Source organism: Choloepus didactylus, chromosome 5 (assembly GCF_015220235.1).
Source record: "Choloepus didactylus isolate mChoDid1 chromosome 5, mChoDid1.pri, whole genome shotgun sequence".
In the NCBI taxonomy this organism is placed as follows: Eukaryota; Metazoa; Chordata; class Mammalia; order Pilosa; family Megalonychidae; genus Choloepus; species Choloepus didactylus.
In genome coordinates, this window is record NC_051311.1 from 57,478,266 (window position 1) to 57,505,006 (window position 26,741).

At 37.0% G+C, this 26,741-nt stretch overlaps 1 protein-coding gene across 3 annotated transcripts in view; it reads right to left on the bottom strand.

Annotated features, from left to right (window-relative positions):
* Window positions 1–26,741, bottom strand: part of LRGUK (leucine rich repeats and guanylate kinase domain containing) — a 129,221-nt gene that overhangs the window by 66,246 nt on the left and 36,234 nt on the right. For 2 of the 3 annotated variants that reach the window (XR_005216953.1, XM_037836130.1), the window contains exons 8-14: window positions 22,588–22,668; window positions 21,066–21,152; window positions 19,004–19,110; window positions 12,345–12,464; window positions 4,847–4,943; window positions 3,292–3,405; window positions 774–975 (exon numbers count right to left, since the gene is read on the bottom strand). Coding sequence is in view for 2 of the 3 variants with exons in the window: in XM_037836130.1 (XP_037692058.1) it covers window positions 774–975; window positions 3,292–3,405; window positions 4,847–4,943; window positions 12,345–12,464; window positions 19,004–19,110; window positions 21,066–21,152; window positions 22,588–22,668 (808 nt within the window). In the remaining variant the exon portion in view is untranslated. The remainder of the gene's footprint in view (window positions 1–773; window positions 976–3,291; window positions 3,406–4,846; window positions 4,944–12,344; window positions 12,465–19,003; window positions 19,111–21,065; window positions 21,153–22,587; window positions 22,669–26,741) is intronic. The other variant, XM_037836131.1, reaches the window with a different exon arrangement.

Below are 26,741 nucleotides of genomic sequence, written 5' to 3' on the forward strand. Positions count from 1 at the left end.
CCCCCTTTCCATCCAATGCCCCACCAAAATGTAACTGTTTCTTGAGGATTCATCCAGACATTTTTCTTTATGCAGTATATGAAAATATGGTTACATAATTTTTTTTTACATAAATGACAGTATACTGTATCTACAGTTTTGAACCTGGCCTTTTCAGTAACAGTATAGCTTGAAGATCTTTCCTTATCAATACATAGAGAGTTTTCTCATTCCTTTTTATGGCTGCAAATGTAATGAAGTTAAAAAATATACAGAAATTTCCATATAATCACAAATTCTCCCACTGACCACTATTTCAAATAAGTGGCCGTTTCTAAGCTAATGCTTGAACATGTTTGTTTTACACAGATATTTTTATGGTTGTGATATTTTTAGTAGCTGGATTTTTAGCTATATGTAGATTATGGTAAAATTGCCTGAGATTCCTATATATCTTCTTGGAAATTTAAATATGTATTTCAAATGATATATTATCTAACTTGTTCTCATAATGTCCTTAAGGAAGAAACCTAATCCTTGTTTTACACAAATCTTATTTAGTTAAGACCTTAAGAAATAACAGAGATAATTCTCAGATTGAAACAGTGGAAGGTTAAAAGGTGTTAGCAAGGCTAGATCCCAAGAGCTCTTGAATTCTTACCCCTCTCTGCAGTCCTTTGTGATTCACTGTTACAAGGAAAATACCTTTTCCCAAGAATTTTCTTCCCATTAAACAAACTTTTAACCCAGTGAGCACACACTTAAAAATCAAAACTTTTCTGAAAGTTACTGACCTGCATTGATTACTGCATCAAAATATCCTGGAAATTTCTGATTAATTTTAATATAAAGGTCTACTCTGGAGACAGCACATTCAATCTCTGCACGACTGAATAATCCTTTTCGCCGCAAGTACCCCTCATATTTTTTCTTATTCATGGGCACCACCAGGATGTATCGAGGTTCAAAATAGGAACATTTCAAACTTCTTACACCCTTTGAGATTAAAGGAAAGATAATAAACTGGAAACAGATACACAACTTAGAATCATTTTGGAGACATCTGACAACATAGGTACAGTAAGTTGTACTATATTGAAGTATTTATTTTATCTGTATAATTAGTTACTATTTTTCTATGAATATCTCCAGGTTGGATTACTTTCCTATGTTTATCAAATATTAAAATGTCTTTGGAAATATTAGAATTCATTCCACCTGGTATCCTCTAATTAATCATTCTAATGAATATGAGTGTTATAAAAGAAGATTGCTAGATACAAAATAGCTATATTCACAGCAGCACTGTATCTTTATTACTGAAAAATAATTTAAACTCTACATTTTAAAAGGCATCCTTGCAGCACGAGGAGATAAAGATCTTGCCAGGAGAGGAAAGGCTTCTCTGTTACTCCTTCGTCGTCTTCTTGGGAACCTGGCTGGTTTCTAACCCAGCAACCTGTGTGGGCTGGCTCTCATTACATCGCTCAACCTCTATCCAGAGCATGGCAAGACCAAGTTCCTGACAACTGGGAAACCACAGAGTGAAGCACGGTAAGGTAGATGTCTGGGAACCTGGAAAGCTCGGTTATCACCTCATTTCTACAGCTAACTCTTCGCAAATCCCTCAGGTTCTCTGGGTATCAGGTATCTCATGGGCAAAATGAAAGAGTTATTCCAAATGAACTCTAAGTCCCTTCTATTCAATCACCATCAGTTTAACTCAGTGTTCTCTTCTAAAAGACAGTGTCTGAAAGAATCAATGACAAGAGCAGACTAGAAAAATGCTTAAGCTGGGGAGAATTGTGGGAATAAAGCATGGTTTATAGACTCAACCTCTTGTAAATGAGTAGGAGTAAACCCTCAAGGAGAAAAAATAAAAACAGGAGCCAGTGCTTGGAGAACAGCTGAATGAGGAAAAAGCAGACACAAGAAATTGGAGAATTTCTGCACACAAGGACAGGTTGAGTTTTGTTTCTGCCTTGCCCAAGGAAGAAATTTTAGGGGAAAGGTCTTTCTTGTTTTTGCTAACTAGAATGGAAACAAAGAAAAACTCCTTAAAAATGCAAAACCAACCAATTTCATAAAGATTGGAAAGACTTGAAGGATTTTGAAGTTAAAACTAAATAGCCAAAGGAAACATGACCAATTTTGTTGAAGCAAGAGACAACATACACCTATAAGTAGCCAAAAAAGAATAAAGGTCTCCTGCTCTGTGAAGTTACAACAGAAAAGAGTAGGAAAGATTCAGAGTCCACAGTATAGGAATACCAGACTTGCTTAGGTTTTTTCTGTACGATCAGTTCAACTGAATCATTTTTATAATTTTTTTCTGTTTGCAAAAAGTGTTTAAGCTCAGTGAAGATAACTTGAAAAAAAAACATCAATTGTCTTTGAAGATTTCAAATATTTAATAAAGCTAAATACTTTAAAAGCAAGTAAGTGGGATATTCATGGTTTTATTCTGGATCTTAATTTTGGAGAATCATCTGTATAAATAATTAGGGGCAGGACAGAATACTGGGACAGGCAGAGAAATCTTCAGAAATCTGAAGTCTAAATTGCTAGAAGTATGACAAATATTGCAAGCAGTGAGCAACTGAAGTCAAATGACAGCACAGCCCACAGATCTCCCATAAAGAATGAAGGAACAAAAAAAAAAATGAAGAAACAATGTCAAGTGCACAGGGCTGCTGTTCTCCTGTGGGGATAGGGAACCGGTTCCACACCTTGTAAGAATCTGCCTTTGTCTTCTGTCACTATATTATAAACAGAGAATATGGTCTAAAAGAAAAAGGAAGCGAATTCTCATAGAGACAGAAAGTAGAGTAGAGGTAGTGGCTAGGGGGAGGGAGAATAGGGAATTATTGCATATCAGGTAGAGAGTTTGTTTTGAGTAATGAAAACGTTTTGGTAATGGAAGTTGGTGATGGTAGCACAACATTGTAAATATAATTAATGCCAATGAATTGTACACTCAAAAATGGTTACAACGGCAATTTTTTTTTTTTTTTATGTAAAAAGAAAAAGGGAGGGAAAAAAACCTAGAAAATAAATCTTGGGTGGCAGTTTTACTCATACTAATGTGAGATTTCTTGTATTGTAATCCCACTCCTGTCATTTAACTTTTTCACATCTTGCTTCCTCCATACTAATGATAAACTTAATATCTCATACTTTGGTATTCATTCTTCTTGTGGCTAGCACAGTGTCCTGCCTACACATTGTAGCCTATCCCCAAATCTTTCCTTCTAGATATATCCAAACTCCCACATACATGAAAAATAAATCGATTGCATGAAAAACACTTACTTCTATTTCCATATGAATACAGCTTGCTAAACCATCTCTTGCGATGCCTTCTATGGTATCCCTATTTAATCCATAATTGTGATTACTATAATTAAATGTTAGAATGAATTTCCCCTGAAATTTGAAAAGTACAAAAATTTTCATATAAGAGCCACCATAATGGAATTTTATGTAAATAATCTGATGCTTATTTTTATATGATTCCATAAAATTTTCAAATATTAGCAACTATATGACAATGACAGTTAAAACTTAATATCAAACTCTGATAGAGAAATGTATTCAGAATCTTAGCTAACAAAAACAAGGGTTTTGGAAATAATCTGCTGACAAAACATTAGGGAGTGAAGGCCGTGAAGCTTATGGTAGAACAGACCATTTTGCTTACCCCTTCCTGCCAAACCTGAACTACATACTTCCTCATTATTGAGGGAGCAAAACTAAAAGCTTCCTCTTTGCCTCTGCCATTTCAGCCATGCCAGCATACCAGGTAGCCCAGAAAAGGCTTCCATTCCCAAAAGCCTTGCATTCCAAGATAAACTGAATAATGGGTAATTCCTCCCTGAATTGTATACAGGGACTTCCTAAAAGCTTTGCATTCTGAGATAAGCCAAGAAAAACAGACCCATCTTGTTTTTCCATATAAAAGTAGCTTTTTATTAAAATTGCCCCACATAGTATTCAACATGATTGTTGTCTACCCTATAGTCATTTGAACTATAAATACTGCCTTTTCTCTGTATTCTGGAAACCCCATTCTTCTGAAAGCAGTACTCCCTCCCAAAAAATGCAAGCAAAAATGCATCTCTCAAAATTATCTGCAAGTTTTTCTTTAACAATATTATGTTTATTAAACCACTAGGTCTAACCTAAGCTGGGAGGCTGATGACAATAGAAGGAATAAAAATGAAGGTAACCTTGGCAAGTCTGACTTCTCATAGACATTATTTTGGAAATAAATAATGAAGTGAAAACTCCCAAGGCTGCAATGAATCAAGTCAAATAGTAACAGCAGTTAAGAGCCCTCTGCTACCCTAAGCCTCTTGGTCCCAGATATTCTGGAGATCTGTGGGGATGGGAGAGGCCATATCTGTCACAAGAGATATGTGGGAAGGCCAGGAGACAGAGGGGGCCCCTTGGGATGGTGGGGTGTCGGTGGGGGAAGTATCTGTTGTGAATGATGATAATTCAAAGTTAATCTAAAAGTTTAAAACTCTATAATTAATATCTTTAATGTTTTATTCCCTTAATTTGTTCTTGGTAACAAATTCTTGACTCCCTTTCTCTCTTTCTTTCTCTTTCTTTCTCACAGTGCTTTCAGTTCTATTGTCTTAAAATACCTACTCATTCAGTTTTACTGAAATTTTGCAATATTTTCTTGAAGATCATAACATCCAGAAGGATATGAACAATGATGTGGTTTTAGAAAACAACCCAATAAGAGCACATCTCTCATAACACAAACTTAATTCTTCTCTTTTTTAAATTTCTATTTCCTATATTTCTGCCAAAAAACATGCATTTCTTGTGCCATAAAAATAAAGAACATTCTTACCATACTTAGCATTTCATCAAAAGTTTCTTGAGAGATAAAATGATAATCAACTCGATCCCCTTCTCCAAAGTAAGGAGGTCTTGTGGTGTGGCAGGCCCTGAAAATATAAAATAAATAACCTGGTCTATTTCTACTGACTTGACATTCAGAATGCGAACTGTTTTCAGAATCATGTATGTTTTAAAAAGCAAAACTGATCCATGAATCATAAATCATAAAGTAACATAAATGTGAAAACACTGTGATCTTGAAAGTATTAGGCTCAGTTGCTATGTTCTATAGGGATTATACAAATTTTGTATTATCAACAATAATAATTTGTTATTACACTTCTGAATCATCTCCTCTGCCAGCATAAAATGACTCAGAAGAATAAACAGTCACCACTTACTTTCTATCCAAGTGCTTTCACGTTCTCTCTGATCTGTCGGTATTTCCCTCATCCGTCCCCTCCTTCCCCACTCCTGGCCAACCCACTTGTCTCTCAGGACTCGGTTTAAGTATTACCTCCTCCAAAAAGCCTTTCCAGACCCCCTATGGCTGGACTGTGCACCTCTGTCTGCCAATTACATCCCAATTACTTGTTCACGACCCCATCTCCTCCAGGCTCGAGTGCAGAGGCTATCTACCTCATGCTCTGCTGCCAGTGCTGACTGACACTGTGTAGGATCCTTCTTTGGGAATCCATGAGGCAAATGCCAAATGGAATTCTCAACTGAACCAGAGAGGTTTTGCTGACCACCATCTAAAGAGGCACCCCTCCCACTACACCTTCAGGGCTCTCTATTACTGGAAACGTCTTCTTTTATATAGTCTGTTTTCTGTGTATCTTCTCTGGTAAAACACAGGAATCATGAGGGGAGGACTTTGTCTTGTTTACCTTGTTCACCACTGCCTTTACCATGCCTGGCACTAAGGAGGCATTCAAATAGATATTTGTAAGATGAATGAGCAAAGGAAACATGTGAAGTGGATCATGGCTGTTATGAACTCTGATTTCTAGATGACTATAAAAGAGACTTGCCCAAGGTCACACAGCAAACAAGTACCAGTCCCAGAACTAGAATATGGGGGACCCGACTAGCCCAGGATTCTCGTTTTCTTATCATTCCATATCATTTTGCCTTCCCAAAGTTAAATTCTGGCAATACAAACTGATTTTTAGATTATCTGGTAGTTTTAAAATAGGAAAAGAGGATAGCTGAATACTTGACATGTCAGTTCATATATCCCTCACAAAAACCATGGGGTAGGTGCTATTATTTTTATTTTACAGATGATGAAACTGATACATAGCAGTTAAGTAGTGCTAGTCAATAACAATGCCAGGATGACTCAAAAGCCAATTATTTATAAAATCACACTAATTAAGAGGGTACTTTTGCAACCTTGAAAACCTCTCTATTATGAGGCCAAAGACAAATAGCTTTTTATAATTCATACCACTGTCCCCCATCCATTATAATCAAGAAGGAACAATAGTAGTAAATTTTAAGGTCCCAACATTACATTCAAATTATATACTCAAGAAAGAGAGTACATTCCAATAGAAGACTGTCAAAACACTGTGACATTTGTTTTGTTGTTTGAATACACTGGCATTTCCTCAGATGCCCTGGCAGAGACCTGAGACCCTCTGTCTACTGGTGTCCTTGACAGTCAGGAAAGATAAATCAGTTATTTGGCATCCTGTGCTGCAAATCCTAGCATAGCCCTTACACACCACACTGAATTTACATTTCCCAACAAAGGAATTGAGCGGCAGGAATTTTTTCAGAATTTCTCAAAGGAAGACAAAGCAAAGAAGCAATTTGAAGCTTCCAGGCAGGTAAATAAAGAGTCGGCTTCATTGACATGGAGAATGCTGATGACGGAAGCTGTATCCACTGTGGAACTTTCTATAAGCAGGACTTTAAGATGACCTGTGGTTTTTTAAATCTGTCATCCAATTTTCACAGAGAGAAATCTTCACTGCATCATATGCTGTCTAAATAGGAATATCTTAGAAAAGGAACACTTCGTAGTGAAAGCAATGTTTCACTAAACTTACTTAGAAAAAATAATGCCATGTTTTAGACAAAGAAATTGGCTGAAGCCATTGCTTTCAGTATCCCTCCTCTCCCGTCTAAATATAGACAAGAGTTTGTTATTTATCAATCAGTTAAATCATAGTTTGCAACGGAAGTCATATTCCCTCTTAGTTTCCCTTGACAGACAAAATAATTGAGTCAGTCAACAACACTGGTCCTCAAGGTCCAAGGGCGAACCTAGACATGTTATGGCCCTAAATGGACCAACTCAATGCTCCAATTCATTGGCCACTGGTTATTGCTGATCCTAACAAACCAAGTTCCTGGAGAAGAGGCATACAGGAAGATCCAGAAGGCCAGGACAAATAATAGAATATTTAAAAATTCAGGGCAATGTAACAGGAAGAAAGGGTGCCTGGGAAGAACTAGAAGGTGGATGAGGAAGTAGAATTTCTAAGGGTGATTCAGAAGCATGCAGATTTACAATTTCAATTCTGGGTCAGATTGCCTCAGGAAATAATGAACTTCTTGTTACTGCAAATTCTAAGCAGAAGCTTCTTGGCTGTGAGCTCATCTAAATTCAAGCATATTACAGCATGCCATATTGTTAGTAAATAAACTCTATGAATGGCAGTTGGTAGTTAAGTTAATATGGTCTTAATGCCCAATGCAAATATACGTTAATCCATTACTGGGCACAATTTAAAGGATCATGAAACCAGAAGATTTCAGCACATACTGTGGCTGAGTATCAAATTCCACATAGTCACGATTCTGTCTACTTTCCAGTAACTACACACTACTTTCCTAACTCATGGCACCATCACCTGCCACTACATTCTAACTGGTCTCCTGGGCTCCTGCTCACCCCTCCCAAGCCCTTTCCCAAACTGTGGACAGTGGCAACGGTGATCATGCCACTCCCCTGCGTAGAACCCTTAATGATCAGACCCGTTCTATTTTTCTTGCCTTACTTTTGCCTCTTCCCTTCATATTTTAAGCTTAGCCATAGGACAATGTGTGCTTCCAGTTAATCAACTGCCTGATATTCTCCCTTCCTGGACTGAGGGGCCCCCTCCAGCCCCACATTCTTGTCCTCCTTTACTTCTAACACATAAGTGCTTTTCTTCCCTCATCATAGCACTCATCACGCTATCTTGGTAGGCAGCATTTACCTGTCAAAATCCCCTAGTAAATTGCACACTCCCAGAACAAGGCCCAGGTCTGTTTCACAGTTTTAGCACCAGAACACGGCACATGGGCAGTGCTCAATAAATATTGATTAAATGAATAAATGAACCATTTCACTAGTTTGTCCCATCTGTATAAACAGACACATTAGACCAGTCTGCATTTAGATATCTGAAGCTCATACCATGTATTTGGCCAAATAGCTATGGTCTTTTAGTTGACTGTATTGTACTGTTAAAAATTAAAGAAAAAAACAAACATACTTGATAGTCAACATTCAGGAGAAGGTTATGAAAATAGAAATTGCTGCAAAATAGAGATCTAAGGGATAAGAATAAATCTGTGCTTTCATGACTGTCCAGATCACTCACTGCCTTGAATCTAGAAGATAAACGAGTAACCTGGGTATCATTTTGTGTTTCCCTCATCATCTAACATTCTTCTGGGAAGCCACTGATTTGTGTGGTAATGTAAGGTTGGAAGTAGAAAGATTTTGAAGGCAGTAAATATATATCTCCAGGCCACTCATAACTAATACAGAAAAAACAGCCAACCTATTTCTGAAATCAAGAAAAAACAGTAAAATCAAAACCTAAGACTAGAGGAAAATCACTCAGCCACACTGATATTTGTTATACCCCTGAGTTATATTTTTAATATTTATGTATGTGGATATGTAGCTTAGCATATGAAAATTTCATTAAATTTCTTGGTCTTCAGTCAATGCAATTTAAAAAGGAAGATTAAATATCAGGAGAAAATAAAGAGGAGAGAAAGTAAAGATTCAAGCAAATGGCAGAGAAAGTGGCTTTGTAAATGTTTATGTTTCCTTGTGCAACTGTTATCATGTCTTTTTTCTTCTGTTTAATTAAAAATCCATAGAATTTGTTGATAAAGAATAAAAGAAGAGAAACTGAAACAAGAGCAATGGCTTGCCCCTGAGAATATGCCTTGTTTTTATCTTTAGCTTTCATTAGAAAGTTGCTGCATACAATGATGATACTATCTTGCTTCTTCAGTGGATGAAATTACTAGGTATTTAACACCCCCTTTTTACCCAGTGATATGGTCTTTGATCCATGCCTTGATGGAATTCTTAAATGGAACAAAGGCTGATCTCCTCCTCCGTGAGGGTACAATGAGAGGCTGGGTGATGGGATGGAGCCTGTGAGGAGGTGGATGGGTAGGGTGGGTAGGGGAGTGAGTGTGTGAGTGTGGAGGGCAGGGTCTTGTTAGAAGTATATTTCCTCTTGCCAGTAATTCCATTCAGGAAAGAAAAATAGCAGTGGCAGCTATTTTTAGGATTCTGTATTGTCATTTTGTGCCTCCACACAAATTTCACATGGCACTAATAATTGAAGGACTGTGTTCCCCACTAGATTACAAATTTCATTATGGCCAGGACCTCACCAATCCTGTTCCCACTGTATCCTCGGGGCCTAGCATGTGGGAGGAACACAATAAATATTTACTGAAAAAATGGATGAACAAATGAATGAATCCATCTATCATTCCACATATCCATCAGTGGAGGCTGGGGAGAGTTGCCTATGCTATTTCTTGTCACAGTAATCTCCCACTTAATGTTGCATATGATGCCATTAATTCATTCATCCATTCACTCAAGCAATCAGTTAGTTATTCATTTAACAAATATTTTTCAAGCACGTATCATGTACCTGGCCACAAGCAGGGCACTGAGAACTCAATGGTGAATAAGGCAGACATAGTCCCTACCCTCACTGAATTGAGAGATGAGCAGAGAAAACAGACATTGAATAAATCAGTTACAAGCATGACAGAATAAGCATTCTAATAGGGAAATGCTGGATTCAATGAAGATGAATAATTTCGGGTGCCTATCCAGGTGAGAATGTAAGGGTGGATTGGTCAGAATCATGATGATGAATCAATAAACACCTTCAAGAACACATATGGCCAAGCATCCCTCAAACAGTACATATTAAAAGTAAATAAGAAGAACTGGGCTACCAACCATTTTCAACCTAATTAGTGTCAAAAGATGCGAAAGGAATTCTAACTAGAGAAAGGCATGGTCCCCATAAGTCACTCTAGTTTGCTGAAAGGTTCCAAATTTAAACATTAGTACCATAGTCAGGATACCTCTGAAATATATTTTGTCCTAGTTTGAGCCTCCATTCATTGTGTCAAACTTATATTTTCAAACAGGTTCAATACTCCCATCCCACCATATGAGCATAATGGCACTCTATACATTTTTATTCTAATATTAACTTCTAATTTATTTATGTTTCTTCAGGGAATTTAAAGCATTTAAGCAATAAATGATTCTGTAGTATTTGTATCCTACAGTTGCTGAAATAAGGATTGTAACTTCAGATATCTAAATAAATGCACCTGTTTAAAATAGTGTTTACATTGTCTGAACACATGTAGCTTGAGAGGGAACTTTTTGTAACATTAAAAAATAATTTGCATTTATTTTTCTTGCTAACCTGCAGATCTTTGTAGTCACATCCTCAGATCATTGACAGACACCATTTATCTAAAAGCAATTTCTTTATACCATATGTGAAAAATAAGAAACCAGTTTAAGAGATGTTCTAGTTTGCTAATGCTGCCAGAATGCAAAACACCAGAAGTGGACTGGCTTTTATAAAAGGGGGTTTATTTGGAAACAAGTTACAGTCTTAAAGCTGTAAAGTGTCCAAGGTAATGCATCAACAGTTGGGTACCTTCACTGGAGGATGGCCAACGGCATCTGGAAAACCTGTTAGCTGGGAAGGCATGTGACTGGAGTCTGCTCCAAGTTCTGGTTTCAAAATGGATTTCTCCCAAGACCTTCTTCGATAGACTGCAGCTTCTCTTCAAAATGTCACTTCCAGTTGCTCTTGGGGCATTTGTCCTCTCTTAGCTTCTCTGGACAAGAGTCTGCTTTCAACGGCCATCTTCAAACTGTCTCTCATCTACAGCTCCTCTCTCAGCTTCTGTGCATTCTTCAAAGTGTCCCTCTTGGTTGTAGCAAGCTCGCTCCTTCTGTCTGAGCTTGTATAGCGCTCCAGTAAACTAATCAAGGCCTATGCTGAATGGGTGGGGCCACACCTCCATGGAAATTATCCAATGAAAGATCCTGCCCACAGTTGACTGATCACATCTCCACAGAAACATCCAATCAAAAGTCTCCAACCCAGTAAACACCAATACATTTCCTGCCCACACAAGACTGCATCAAAGATAATGGCGTTTTGGGGGACATAATATATCCAGACAAGCACAAGAGACCACAATGAAAATTATAAATTTAATGTCCAGAAACCTTTCCAGAGTCTGTAAATCCTGCTGGAGCTCATTTTGGATGGTCTTAGTTTTTCTGATACTTTCTTCTATTTTGACTGATCATAAGGAAATCACTCAGTAAAATATTTGCTCCAGAAAACCAAAACTGTATTAAACGCTAACCTGAGGGAAAGGAAAGGAAAATTTTTTGCCATGTCTTCTCTTTTCTTCCTCCTAAAATAAGCCACTAACAGGGAATACCTTTCTGGAGATAAAGAAGCTAAAATACTGTCAGCATGTATTCCAGAAAGAGACTACGAGAGGGCTGTCACTGGGGCACAGACTTGCCCATCACATGTCACCATATTGTGATTCACACTGTCACATGGCATGGCAACAGAACAATCCTACTTACAGACACCATTATGCTTAATTAAAAAGAATGTGTATTTTCAACCCTTGAGAGGGATCTGGGCTAGTGCTGAGTTAAGTTAAATTTTTGGAAGATTGAAGTTAAAAAAAAAATACAGTGATATCACAATGTAATAAATGGCAAAGAAGTTGATGAGTTTTCTATGGAAAATGTGCCTAACGTTAGGGATGAGTCATGTTGGTAGGAAGGGTCCCTGATACATGTTTGCTGTCTGGGTCACAAGAGACAAATTTCCTTTTTCTTCTTGCTAACTATAAGTTCTTGTATCATCATGAGTATACTTTAGCAATCAGTCTAACACACGGACCAGAATGGCACAAGAATCAAATACCTACTCATTCCAAAACCATGCAAGCACATTGATTCAATATTATCAATAATTAACCCTCAAGGACTAAAACTCTCATCGTGCTTTATTCCTACCAAGAGTTAATGTCTACTGAACACTCCACTTACTACTTCCAGTTCTGCTATAAAATGTAACTTAAATATTAGGCTATTTTGCAGAATTTTGAACTTGCTTAGAATAGACTAAATTATCTATATCTGAGATTTTATAGCCTTATAAGTCAGTAAACAAACTTACCCATATCTGAAGTAAGTACTAAACTGTCTGCAGAGGCGATGGGCAAGTTCTCGTTTACCACAAGCTTGAGGACCAGCTAATATCAACATGGGATAAGGGGCATCCAGACTAGGAAGGGTGCTACAACACAGGACAAGAGACAATTATTGTCCTATTCCAGTCAAATAGTCAAGGTATTAATTACATCCAATACGTAAAGTTTCTGTCATGGGCATAATTAATTCAATTAAATTAGTACTTGCTATATGTAGACCCAGAAAAGGATTGTCCTAACTTTCAGAAAGAAATTGATATAATATGCCAAAAATAATATGCACAGCATAGATAACAAATCAGGTAAAATTCAAATACATATAAATTTACTTCAACAGGAGTTTTTAAAAAGAAAAATATGGTAAGATATATTAGTTCTTGATTGCTAGAGTAAAGTATTACACAAGAACCTGAAAATGAAAGAAATAAAACTGGCCTCTGAGAAATAAACTTTAATATCCACACCTATTGGATTAGAACAAACTTAACAGAAATAACTAAAATTTACCTGGGCAATTACTATCTGCCAGGCACTCTTCTAGGAACTTTACATGTATTACTTCATCTAATTATCACAGAAGCTTATTATCCCCATTTAGCACATGAGGAAATCGAAGTTCATTAAAGTTAATGAACTTGCTCAAAGTCATAGCTCATAAGTAAAAGCTGATACATGAGCATGGCTTCTAGGCTTTAAAGACTGGACTAAGGAATGAGTATATTAATGAAATTTCCTGCAATATGCTGGATTGAGCTGATGGGTCTGGACCTCACTCATGATACAAATTAAAGAAATATAGACTAAGATATATTTTTATGTTTTAAAAGAATTCATGCTGAGTTTTTGATTATGTGCAGATGTGGGTGGTGGCAGCAGAATTTTCAATCTCTCCAAATACCCACATAAAATCAGAAAAAACAAACAAACCAACCCATGGAAATATATTTATTTGTAAAGGTATCTCCATGTACAAATGGGCAGAGACAGATCACCAAAGCCACAAGACCTGTGTGGCACTGGAGTCGGTGCAGAAGAAGAAGAAGCAGGGAGCCATGAGGCAACATCGGACAGATATGAGAACAAGGGGACTCCAGAACAGCCAATGGGTCATCTGTAGAAAGCAAGCAGGCTGACACTAGGAAGGGTTTGCACTCTCCAGTACTCAATAAGTTCAGTGAGAAGGTAAGAAGGATTGACCCATCAAATCCTGCTTCTCAAACAAAGACCCACGTTGAGGAGAAAACTGAGCAAAAGAGTGTAAACAGAGACAAAAGAATGAGAAATTACAGACTGAAGTAGGGGAGAAGAACAGAGACAGTTCATCTCAGAAAGCAAGCTACCACATATTTTTGAACACTTTATGAAATCAACAGAACAAGAAAATACTACAAGGCATTAAAAAAAACAAAAACAAAAATCATAATTAGAAAAATTCAAGAAATTATTAGAAATAAAAGAAAAAATTCATATCAGATATAAAGACTAAACTGGAGGGAACATAAAAGAGAAAAAGTACCACACTTAATGCTTTAAGAGAAACTGGTTTAAAATTGTTTTTAATTAAAAAGAAATGAAGGCCCACCAAAACATGACCAATGGATTTCTGACAAAGGGGCAATAAGCAATTCAATGGGAGAATGACACCCTCTTCAAAAAGTGGTGCTGGAGCAACTGGGCATCCATAGGCTAAAAAATGAAGCTAAACCTAAACCTTACCTCTTATACAAAAATTAACTATAAAAGGATCATGGACTTAAATGGGAAATATAAATTATAAAATTTTTAGGAAAAAACATATGACTGAGGAAGAGTTCCTAAACTTGACACCCAAAGCGTGATTCACAAAAGGGTAAACTGATAAATTAGGCTTCATTAACATTTAAAAATTTTGTTCTACGAAAAGCCCTGTGAAAAGTTTAGACAAAAAAGACAAAGTAGAAACTAGAAGAAAATATTTGCAAATCACATATCTGACAAAGGACTAGCATCTAGAATACATAAAGCACTCTCAAAACTCAACAATGACTAAATAATCAAACTAGGAAATGGGCCAAAGACATGAAGAGACATCTCACTAAAAAGAATATAAGATGGCAAATAAGCAAGTGAAAATATGTTCAATATCATCAGCCATTAGAGAAATACAAATTAAAACCACAATGGGATTTCACTACACACTTAATCAGAATGGCTAAAATTTTCTAAAAAGAAATGACACCAAATACTGGTGAGGACACAGCAGGTGAACTCACTGCCCTCCCGACTACGTGGGACGTGACTCCCAGAGGCGTGAATCCCTCTGGCAACGTGGGATACAACTCCTGGAGATGAGCACTGTGGGATTGAGGGGATGTTCTTGACCAAAAGGGGGAAGAGAATTGAAATAAAATAAAGTTCCAGTGGCTGAGAGATTTCAAATGGAGTCGAGAGGTCACTCCGGAGGGTATTCCTATGCTCTATATAGATATCACCTATAGTGTGATAGAATGGATAGAGGAAATACCTGAAGCTTTCAAACTGCAACCCAGTGAACTTGATTCTTGAAGAAGATTGTATAACTATGTAGATTGCATAGTGTGACTGTGTGACTGTGAAAACCTTGTGGCTCTCATTCCCTTTAACCAGAGTATGGACAGATGAGTGGAAAAATGGGGACAAAAATTAGATGAAGAATAGGGTGGGACGGAGGGGATGGAAAGAAGTAGGGGTTATTTTTTGCTTTTATTTTCTTTTGGAGTAAGGAAAAGTTTCAAAAATTGATTCTGGTGATGAACACACAACTGTATGATGGTGCTGTAAATAACTGATCACATACTGTGGATGTCTGTAGGGTGTGTGAATATATCTCAATTAAACTGTATTAAAAAAGTAAATGAACAGTGGGAGGAGGAGGGGAATGGGATGTTTTGGATATTCTTTTTATTTTAATTTTTATTTTATTTTCTGGAATAATGAAAATGTTCAAAGTTTGACTGTGGTGATGAAAGCACAGCTATATGATGATACTGTGAAACACTGATTGTACACTTTGAATGATTGTATGTTATGTGATTATATATCAATAAAATTGAAAAAAAAATACTGGTGAGGATGCAGAGAAACTGGATCACTCATCCATTGGTGGTGGGTATCTAAAATGGTACAGCCTATCTGGAAAAGTTGGCACATTTTTGAAAACCAAATATGTGCTTACCATATGACCCTGCAAATGAAACTTACATTCACACAAAAATCTGTACATGAATGCTCATAGCATCTTTATTTGTAATAGCCAAAAACTGGAATCAGCCCAAACATCCTTATCCTTCAAATGGGTAAATGGTTAAACTGATTATGGTATGTACATACCATGGAACACTAGTCAGCAATTAAAAAGAATGAAATATTGATACACGTAACAATTTTGATGAATCTCCAGGGAATTATTTTGAGTGAAAAAAAAGGCCAATCATAAAAGTTATATGATCCTATTCTTGACACATTATATAGAGATGGAGAATGGATTAATGGTTGTTAGGACTTAGTGTAGGGGAGCGGCTATGGCTAGAAAAGGGTAGCACAAGGGATCCTTGTGATGAAACTGTGCTGTATCTTAACTGTGGTGGTGCTCACACGAATCTACTCATGGGAAAAAATTGCAGAGAACTAAATACACACACACACACACACACACACACACGTATATGCAAAACAGGTGATACATGATAATTGTATCCATTACATCAATGTCAATTTCCTGGTTTTGATGTTATACTACAGTTATGCAAGATGTTATCATGGAGGAAACTGTGTGAAAGGTATAAGGAATCCCTCCAAATTATTCCTTATAATTGCACATGAATCTGCAATTACCTCAAAATAAAAAGCAAAAGAAAAATAAATGACAAAAGAGAGAAAAAGAATTTGAGAAACAGTGACACGTACGGAAGACAGGCAAGAAGATCTAACAGATGGATAATAATTGCTCCAGAAGAAGAAATCCAACGCAAAGGAACAGAACAAACATTGAAGACTGTAATTGAAAAAAAAATTGTTCTTAAATAAAAGTAAAATGAAAATTTAAAAATTTACTTTGAAAGAGCACCCAGCATATCTGAGAATATAAGTCCAGAATGTCTAATATTAAGATATAGTCTAGTTAAATTACTGGTGTTTAAAGAAAAAGAAAAAAAAAGACATTTGGTCAACTAGAGAAAGAGAGTACATGACTTATAAGGAAGAGTAAATTAAATTATTATCAAACTTTGACAGCAATGTTTTATTCCAAAAGAAAATGGAGTAACATTTTTAATATATTTGAGGGAAAAAGTATAAACCACTGACTGATTGTCAATTATAAAGGGCACAAATTATTAACAACATTCAAGAATTCAACAGCCACTGATCCCACAGCCCCTCCAAAGAAGTCTTTTAGAGAACAACCTTCTTACAATCAAACTGACTAGAGATAAATACAAGGACTGCTGGAAAGCAATAAATATACAGTTACCCACAGGGCTAATACTAAATGAGAACTAAGAGGGAAAAAGTAAAGTATATGATGGCTATACGTTCTGATAATATAAATGTAGTACAATATTTTTTAAATGGGGGGGGGTGTTGAATAAGGAGAGCATAGGCAAAGCATGTTTTTAATGTTTTCAGTAATTTTATTGGCAGTATTAATAATTGTGATTCTGAGACTGTTGTGTGTAATACAGGATAAAAAAGAAAGGAGTCATTATGGGATATTCTAATTCCATCATCCTCTGTATCCATGAGAACCAAGATTTTTGTTGTGGAAGAAAGGAGATACAGATATAATAGGGAAGACATTAAGTAAAATCTCTGTAGTCTTGAAATTGAATTGTAAGTACCAATATTCTACATATAGATAGGTAGATACAGATAGATTGGCTATAGATAGCTAGGTACAGATAGAATAGATAGATTAGATAGACAGATAGATAGATACGATAGATGTGCGTGAGAGGAGAGAGAGAAAAAAGAGAGGGGGAGGTGGGGAGAGAGAGAGAAAGAGAGTCCTAGCTTTGTCTACTAAAAGGCTTAGAAACAATTACCAACTCAGTAGCAATACGTATGAGTATCCCTGCTGCCCAGAATGTGATTGTGAAATATGATTTCTCACGAAAACAAACCAGGACTTCCTGGAGAAATGGCTGATTCCAGATTGCCAGTTTGGGTTCAGGAAATGTACAAGATGAGCCTGGATAACCTTATCATACCAGACATCAAGGAAGCTATCAATGAGTACTAGGCCAGAGCCAAGGTTCTGCCATGTCCTTTTAATAATGTATCCTCTCTCTGATCATGCCAGGAGAGGGGAGAGTGATTCCCCAATAATGCAACATAAAAGCCCCATGGTCCAGGGTTCCTCTCTTGGAGTCAGATATCTGGTGCTGCTAGAGAGCTGAGCACTGCACACTACCTACTGAACCTTCTCCCTGAGTTTCCGCAATGACTGTTTCTCCATCCTGGAGCATCCTGACTGCTTAGCCATTTGCTCTTGTTTGCCTGACAGCCAGAAATGATCAAGAAATACATGTTTACCAAGCATTGCTGCAAATTTCTTCAACACATATTTTTATATAAATGTACCCTAAAGCATGAAACTAGCAATCTAGGAAACTAGAAAAGAAAAACAATGAGGCCCTAAATGTCCTTCTTTTAAGTAAAATGTGCTTTTCCAGATGTATGCAAATAAATGATAAATCATTTCACCTAGCGGGCCACCATAAACATATAAAACTGTCAATGTCGATATTATTAAATTAAATATAAAAATCATGTCCTGCGTGCAAAATAAAACATTTTGCTCTCTGTAGGAAACCAACCATGTGAACTACAAGAGCAAATACTTGTACTGCATGAAGAAAAGAAACTACTTATTCTAAGATATTTTTACAAGTATTTTTAAAACAACTTTGGGTATTGATAGAATTTCTGAATTATACTTATAGCATAAACGACCATCTGCTCCAACAGATTGTTTAAAAAGAAATGGAGAAACCATGGTAAATCGGTCTCCAAACTTAGAGGTGAGAGACTCTACCCCATGTGTTCGACCAAGTTGGGTTTGATTGTAACACAATGAAAAGACTATTTCGGGGTTTCCTTTGTCTAGCTGGGCTTCCTTTTAGGGACTCTCTAATAATCTGAGAGAATTCATAGAATGCTCTTTGGCAGGGGTATTTAGCGTTCACTCCCAGCTAAGGAAAATTTTATACAATGGATATAAATGATCACAATTCTCTGTTGATGAGGCTATAAGGTCTGTGATTCCATCCTAAGGCAGAAAAGTTGACAAACTTTGTTTTTATTTCACCATTGAATATCACAGGTTAGCCACCAAACTAGGGACCAAATGAAAGAATGAAGATGAATCAACTCATCACTGCTCTTGGGAAAACACCGACAAAAGAGCAGAATATTCAAGCATGTGATAATAATCTGCTCTGAGACAACACAGTCTCTTGAAGAAAGGCCTGACCCCTGCCTTAGAGAAGGAGAAAAAGCAGCATTTATAGGAACTGAATGTGTCACAAAACAGAAATTTAGGGAAAATGATGAGGTTGTCTTGTGCTTGCCAGCCCTGAGTTCTACCCTGTGGAATCCCAATAAATACCTGTCAAAGATCCTCTGTGGCTGCATCATGCTGTTTACAATGTGGGTCAGGTGGTCTCGGGCTGCCACCACTTCAGGGGGAGGGTTGTATTTATTCACCGCAGCAACCTGTTCCGGAATTAGAAATGTAAAAGGGAGAAGAAGCTTCTAAAAAGAAGACTAGTTTAGATTTTTATTAATGAATATTTCAAACACACAACCAGGCACAGAACACATTCACACATTCATTAACCTTTAGGTTCAAGTCTTCATGTCTGATCTAAATTCTAAATAATGGTAATTATTTTTTAGTGGCGATCTGGAACTCTTTACTCCTTTACTTCTTTATTCTTCCTCGTTTGCGAGAGGAAAAGCAAAAGAGGCCTCTAAAGTCCATGATTGCTTTCAATATAGTAAATATTCCAACTATAGGAATAAAATGAAATAAAAAAAGGATAAAAATCAGAGTTCTAAATTCCAGGTACTTGACACTGCTGAATTTTTTCTCATGCCAACTATTCTCAAATTTTCAAATTTTACCCAAACTTCTGCCTCTTTCAGCAAAACTTTCTCCGTTCAAGGGCCTGGGCTCTTACCTCATAAAGTACAGTTCCTCTATCCCCTTCTCTTTGTCATCCCTCTAAATATATTATCCTCATCTACCACACTTTTACTTAATATATGGCTTTTACATTTTATTCTCCTTGCAAAATATTCAAGGAAAATAGAAATCTAATAAGTGCCGTTGAGCATGAAAATAATAACTGACTAGAATCTGCAACTAATTTTTAACCAAGATTTCAGAAAGGCATTTATGAGATGGAATTTCTGCCTCACTACATATTTACACATATTTTCATTCCCACTTTCAAATCTGCATCCAGTCTAAGAAAGCCCTCATTAGTGGAGATTTCAGCTATCATCAGTCACTAAAGCCAGACAAGCAGATACCACAGGTAGGGTGGGGAGGGGGCAGGTGGTAGCATTCAAGATCTGTTTACTCTGGGATTGTGACCATATGAATCATTATTTTAAAGAGCAAAATTAAGGATTTAAAATACCAGAGTAATGATTTATGCGTGTTTCTTTTGATTATATGGTAGAATGACATCATAATACATTTTATTAAATAATTTTTTAAACTAGCAGAAACATACACCCTCCAAATAAGATACTTATCCATATTAATGGCCTGTCATAACACTGCCAGTCTGTATAAGTGGAGTGCTGCTTTTGTTCCCCTATAGCAATCTTTTCACTGTGTCAGTAGCAGGGCTTTCACTGCATTTGCACTGATGTTCAGTTTTACAGAGGGTCACACTGCCAGATTCTAGGACAAGGAAACATTCCCTAAATAAATAATTAGTTTACATATTGTTATATGTGTTACTGATTTATGATATCAGCCCTGCAACAGGCACCATGAGCTTTGGAACATGTTAACCCACTGTGCTGGTTTGTATATATTATGTCCCCTAGAAAAAGCCATATTCTTTAATGCAATCTTGCAGGGGCAGATGTATTAGTGTTGATAAGGTTGGAATCCTTTGATTGGGTGTTTCCATAGAGATGTGACTCAATCAACTGTGAGTGAAATGTTTGATTGGATAATTTCCATGGAGGTGTTACCCCGTCCATTCAGGGTGGGTGTTAATTGGAGCACTGGAGTCATATAAAGGAGTTCACAGACAGAAGGACTTCAAGGCAGCTAAGAGTGGCATTTTGGAGAGCAACTGAGAGTGATATTTTGAAGAGGAACCTCAGCTAAGAGAGGACAAAACGCCCCAAGGGCAACATTTTGGAGAAAGCCATTTTGAAACATACCCTGGGAGCAAAGGAACAGCAGAACCGCCAGCCACATGTCTTCCCAGCTGACAGAGGTTTTCCGGATGCCAATAGCCATCCTTCAGTGAAGCTACCTGATTGTTGATGCCTTACCTTGGACACTTTATGGCCTTAAGACTGTAACTTTGTAACCAAACAAACAGCTTTTATAAAAGCCAATCGATTTCTGGTGTTTTGCAAAATGGCAGCATTAGCAAACTGGAACACCCATAAATACACGAAATTATATAATTACATACCTTTTCTTCCACTTTAATCTTCTTCTGATCTAATTCTGTTAATCGTAGTAGCATAAAAATTACGAAGAGCCAATATTCAGATTTTTCCTATTTAAAGCATCAAGAAAACTATTCAATTATGTTTCTTTTCCCTGATAAACAAACACCAGCACTCCATTTTCATGATCTTAGATCTTTCATTCACATACACCATCACAGATCTCCATGTTTTCACATTTACCAGTCCCCTTACATTGACAACTGAAATGCAGACTGTGCCTTACAATTTATAAGGCTCTTCAAATGTGTGATCTAGTCAATCTCCCTGTGAGATAAGCAGGACAGGTATGATTATCCTCATTTCTAAAAAGAAAAAGAACTAAGCCTCAGAGAGTTGAAGCTCCTCATTTAGGATTCCACGGCCAGTGAATGACTAAAACCCTGTCTTGTAACTCCAAAGACTGACATTTTATTATCATAAAACAAATTCCTTATTCCTCTCTAGGTTTATCAGTCTTTCAGAAATGTAACTAGAAGTTTTTTGTTTTTTTTTTACAAATTAAGAAACTACATCTCTTTGAAGGGAAAAATATTAATGGATAATGCATTTTATAGATGAGAATGTACATGAAATGAATCAACAAAGGTATCTTTTATTACTTTACTGTGTGAATGGAGGGGGGTTACTTTGTGTATCTAAGTGAGTTAACATATGCAAGGCTTATGCATATGCACAAACGCTTTCATGGATCTGAAACTGGGGTGGGATGGCCAGTTTAAGCCCTGGTTCCCCAGAGATGTTTTTAATTTGCCTATCACAATTCCCATACAAAGGATTTCCATTTTAAAATTTCTTATTATTAAACATGTTCACCAAGATATGCACAAAAAGAAAGGGACCCGGTGATACACACAAATTCAAAAGCATTTAGGCAAAGGTAAGTGGAGGATGTAGGTAGAAAAGTGGCATAAAGAACAAATGGTTAAAAAAGGAGAGAAGGAAGCCAGGAGAAAGGATTTGTCAATGGAGAGCAAAAGTAGGGCCTGAAAAAAGAGCAGTGGGATCCATGAATCCCAGAGGTTAAAAATTCCTAGGAAATACATTCTCTTGTTCTATGATTATTTTACAACCACACCAATTTCACAGCTACATCCAGGCAAATTACTTTAGACTTTCATTCCCCTGCAATGAAAGAAGGAACCATATTCGGTCTACATTTCTGGGATCATTCATTCTTTAATATAAAAGGACATTGCTTTTCAATCTCAATAGCTATCTCCTGGAATATTCAATCCCAGGGTTTACTTTCACTGACAGTGGATGTGAGAGCTTGTTAGTCATGAAAAAAGAACTTATTTCTAAAAAAACAAATAGTTTTAGTTGTTACTTTGACTGACCTTTCTAGTTGTTTCCTAAGAGACAGAGAATGAAGACAAGTACACTGTATTCCTTGTTACTCTTTAACAGAAGTACTTCTTAAAGAATAATTCCAAGAGAGTCCATGTTCGTTTCCCCCTCCACCTGATATAAATGATCTCTCACCTGAATTGGATTTCTTAGAAGATTTAGAACTCGAAGGAGAGGTAGATTTGCAATGCATTCTATTTCACCCAGCTCAGAAACCTGTTTAATCAAAATATTACCAACAAACTAAATGCACAAAGATATTAGAAAACATAATATAATAGAAGCTAGTGTGGGTAATTTAAATTCAACTTATTTAAAATATTCTGTTCTGGGATATTTCACTTTTTAAGGAGAATTCTAAACCTACACAGGAACAAGGGAATTACTGCAACCCTTTCGATAGATGTGAATGTGCACACCCACATTTTCTTTTTTCCTCTGTAGCTAGAGATCATACAGTGTTCCTCGACTCATCCATGTCTGTTTTAAGGCAGAAATAAAATAATATGCAGAGTTGGAGGAACAGTACCGAGAAATGCATGCAAGGGCTAACTGGTCCCCCACCCCACCCCAGCTCCCTCCACCCTTCTACCCCTGCTTCTGCTTTACTAGTTATTTGTGACGGTTGAAGACATTTTACTGCATGTACATGTGTAACTTGATTACTCTTTCCACAGGAGAGAATTATTTTAAGGAAAGAGAAAAATTGAAAATCGTATGACATATTCTTGTCCTGGGTGTTACATGATCGTTTACCTTAAAATTATTTGTTAAACTGTACATTTATATTTTATGCACTCTTCTGTATAGGCTATGTTCCACAATTGTGAACAGTAAGAAAAAAAAGGAGGGGGGAAAAAAAAAGATGGCTTGACTATTCCTTAATTTGATAGAGCCTGAGTTGCAGCAGGCCTGAATTCTCCAGCAGCCTGGGCTCACTAAACTAAAGACAAACAGTTTTATTTAAATCTCTTGTAATTAGCATAATTACCATTTTATTGCAAGCATAGATACTGAAGTTTTCCAAAAAGTTAATAATTGATTGCTCATTTATTTTTCCCCAAAACATTTCTGCGTGCATTGTAAAAGCACCCCAACAACAGAGTCACCAACACTACTGAGTTATCCAACCAGAAAACACAGATAAAATGTAAACTATTCTCACTCCTAAATCAGAGGAAAAACACATGTACCACGTTCAACAGAGGCCATTTTCAAAGACGAATACAAAAGGCAAACGTTACATTAAATAAGGTGCCCACATTAATGTGGTTAGAGCAACAATATGCTATTTTACACGTTTTTTTTCCCCATAAAGTGACTAGTCCAGTCCATTAGACTGCCATTTGTACTCTCTATAAGAAAAAGGGATCATATTTTTATATTGTATTACTCAGGAAGATGAAAAAGTAAACTTGGTTCACACTGCTCAGTCAGAATGTTCATACAATGGATTGATTTCCCCTCAAGTGCAGTTCTTGGTTCTTGAACCTAACACAAACACGAGGAGATGTCTTCCTGCAGCCACCATGGCTCACTAAGTGCTGGACTCATGAGCACTACTGATGACAGTGGAAATCAGTACATTCTTTCCAAAGGGCAATCTGACATGTTAAATATGCATAAGCTATCAACCAGCTATCCCACTTTAAGAGGTTTATTTTGAAGAGGCATCAGACATGCAGAAGTACAGATACTAAAACGTTCAGTCTAATGTTATTTGTCAAAGTAAAAAATTTCTAAATTCCTAAAAACTCCATCATTATGTGATGGAATGAGTCATGGTACATCCCATAATAGTAACACTAGGCAACCATTTTAGAAGATGGTGGTGGTGATACTTATGGTGATCGACATGGAAATATCTCCTTCACGGGTTGCAAACACTACGAAGTGAACATCATGGGATATACAAAATTACATGTCTCCCAGGTGTCCTTTGGAATCAGTGGCTTTCTGAGAGTTAAATGAAAGTTCCAGCTTCCCTCTGAGTCCTCCTATGGGTGGGATGAGGCAGGTTAAGGGCAGAGGGGAGCGAGCATGGAGTCCTCTAGCTCCAAGTTCCTATTTCTGCTGAATGAGCAGAATATACACCTGCAGTTCAGTGTATGCCCCGCTTTCCTGTACCAGCTATCCTGCACCGTCTGAATGCACAGCAGACCCCACCCTCATGTCTTCTTTCCACGGACCCAAAGCTCTGGGTGTGGCAGACTTTTACAGAAGGTGTAGAGACAACAGCGCTCCAAACTACTTAAAATGGCATATTACCAGAAATTTATATTCTTCAAGGAATTTCAGCCATCTGCTGCCAAGAATGTCTGAAAGTCTCACCAGCATGTTTGATCCACAGATTCTAGTCTACTCATCTTCCCTAACCCCCTTGCCTCTCCCAGACAAGGCCACCTCCCATACCCAGAAGCCTGCCAACTTCCTGTGGTGAGTTGTTTAGATAGCCCTTTGTCTGCCCTTTCTTTCAGGCCTCACCATCCATGCCTAGAGTGGCCTGTTTAGGGCTTTCCTTAAACAAAAATAAAATTGTCTCCTTTGAGAAAAATTGGGTGCACCAATTTAAAAATTTTTTTCACTGCTACATAATATGAATCTGTAGAGCCATATTGTAGAAAGAGGTCTAGAACACTGTTTTCAAACTGTGTAGCTCTATCCACCAGTAGATCCTAAAATCAATTCAGTGGGTCTAAACTAGCAGTTTCCAACCAGCAGGTTTTTTAATGGACAACAATGAAATAGAAACAAAATACTGAAATGCATCACTTACAATGTAAAGGTTAATACCGTTTCAATAAATTTTGGTTTCAGTTGTTTTCTTTTTTTTTTTTTTAAATGTACGTGTGTATGCTTGGATGTGGGTACTAGGTTACAACATAAAATGTATTTCTTGCTGAAGGTTATGGTCAAAAAAGTTTGAAAGCTCTGGTTGAGAAGGATGTTTTACTCAAATGCTAATGGTGAATTGGGGTTCAAGAGATTGTTATTTTCTTCTTTACACTTCTGTATTATTTTAATTTTCTACAAGCACATATTTTCTTTACATACAGAGTTTTAAAAAATCAACTTTTTAAAAACAATTTCCATATACCCTGAAGGAGTTCACTTGCAAAAATATTACTACTATCTGTGGGTTATAAAAAATACAACTTCTTTATAGCTAAATCCATAATTATAAGTTTCTAAAAAACTACCCAACAGTTTCAGAGTAACTTATGAAAAAAAGAAAAAGTAAATTCTTCTGTGCAGAAAACCACCCTGAGAACAGTTAGAACTGGCTTATTTTTTCAAGGCATCATCAGGTAGATTACTGGACTGCTTTGCCCAGCCCTCCTTGCCGAGTTCTTTATTTCTCTCACCTTGTTTGGTGGCTTGTATAGGAATTTGTTTCTGCTCCACTACGTTTGACAATTCCTTTTCCAGAACATACTGCTGATTCTACTCACTACTTTGTGAGAATATAAAACTTGAATTAAAATCCATGCCTTCTTGACTTTAATTTAGGATACACACATTCTTTAAGGGGTTTGCAAATTTATCAGGTTCTGTGGATAGACCATCTCTTTCAAATAGGGTGCTCTATGTCACAAGCCATTTAAGTCAGAAACCATAAGTTCTAAGAAAATGCAGCTTTAATTAGTAAGCTTTAGAATTAAATAAATGCCAATGATTGACTAAAAGGGGGTCAGAGAGATTACTCAAAGAGGAAACATTACGTCCTAGCAATCGCCTAATGGGAACCACCATAAAGGAAAACAATGGGCTTCAGGTGGACCACTGATGGCTTTTATTTCACTTTTTTACTTCATCACAGGTTGCAGAGAAATACAAAGAAGAGATGGGATATATAACTGGTTTAATTAAACAAGAAGAGATGTAATCTGGTTTAAGGAATCAAATTTTATGGATAAACAATTAGTTTACAATTGTTTACAAAATAGCCAAATACTGAATGGTATATGTTTGGCTTTCCCAAGACAATTTTCCTTGGTTATTTCCCTGACCAAAGATGGAAGAGACCCACGAGAGTGGCATGTTATATACTGTGCAAGGATAGACTCTGATGGTGGAAAGAGAGGGAGGGAGAGGAAGAGGAAGGGATGGAGGGAGGAAAAGGGAAGGAAGGAGGGAGAGAAGGAAGCAGCAGGTACCACTATCACCCGTCACCAGAGCTAGAAACATGGAGGTCTACTTCAGTTCCATCTTCTTCCTCATCCACCAACTCAATCTGTCCTAGTAATTCTACCTAAGAAGTATCTCTGGAGTCCATCCTTTCTTCTCCT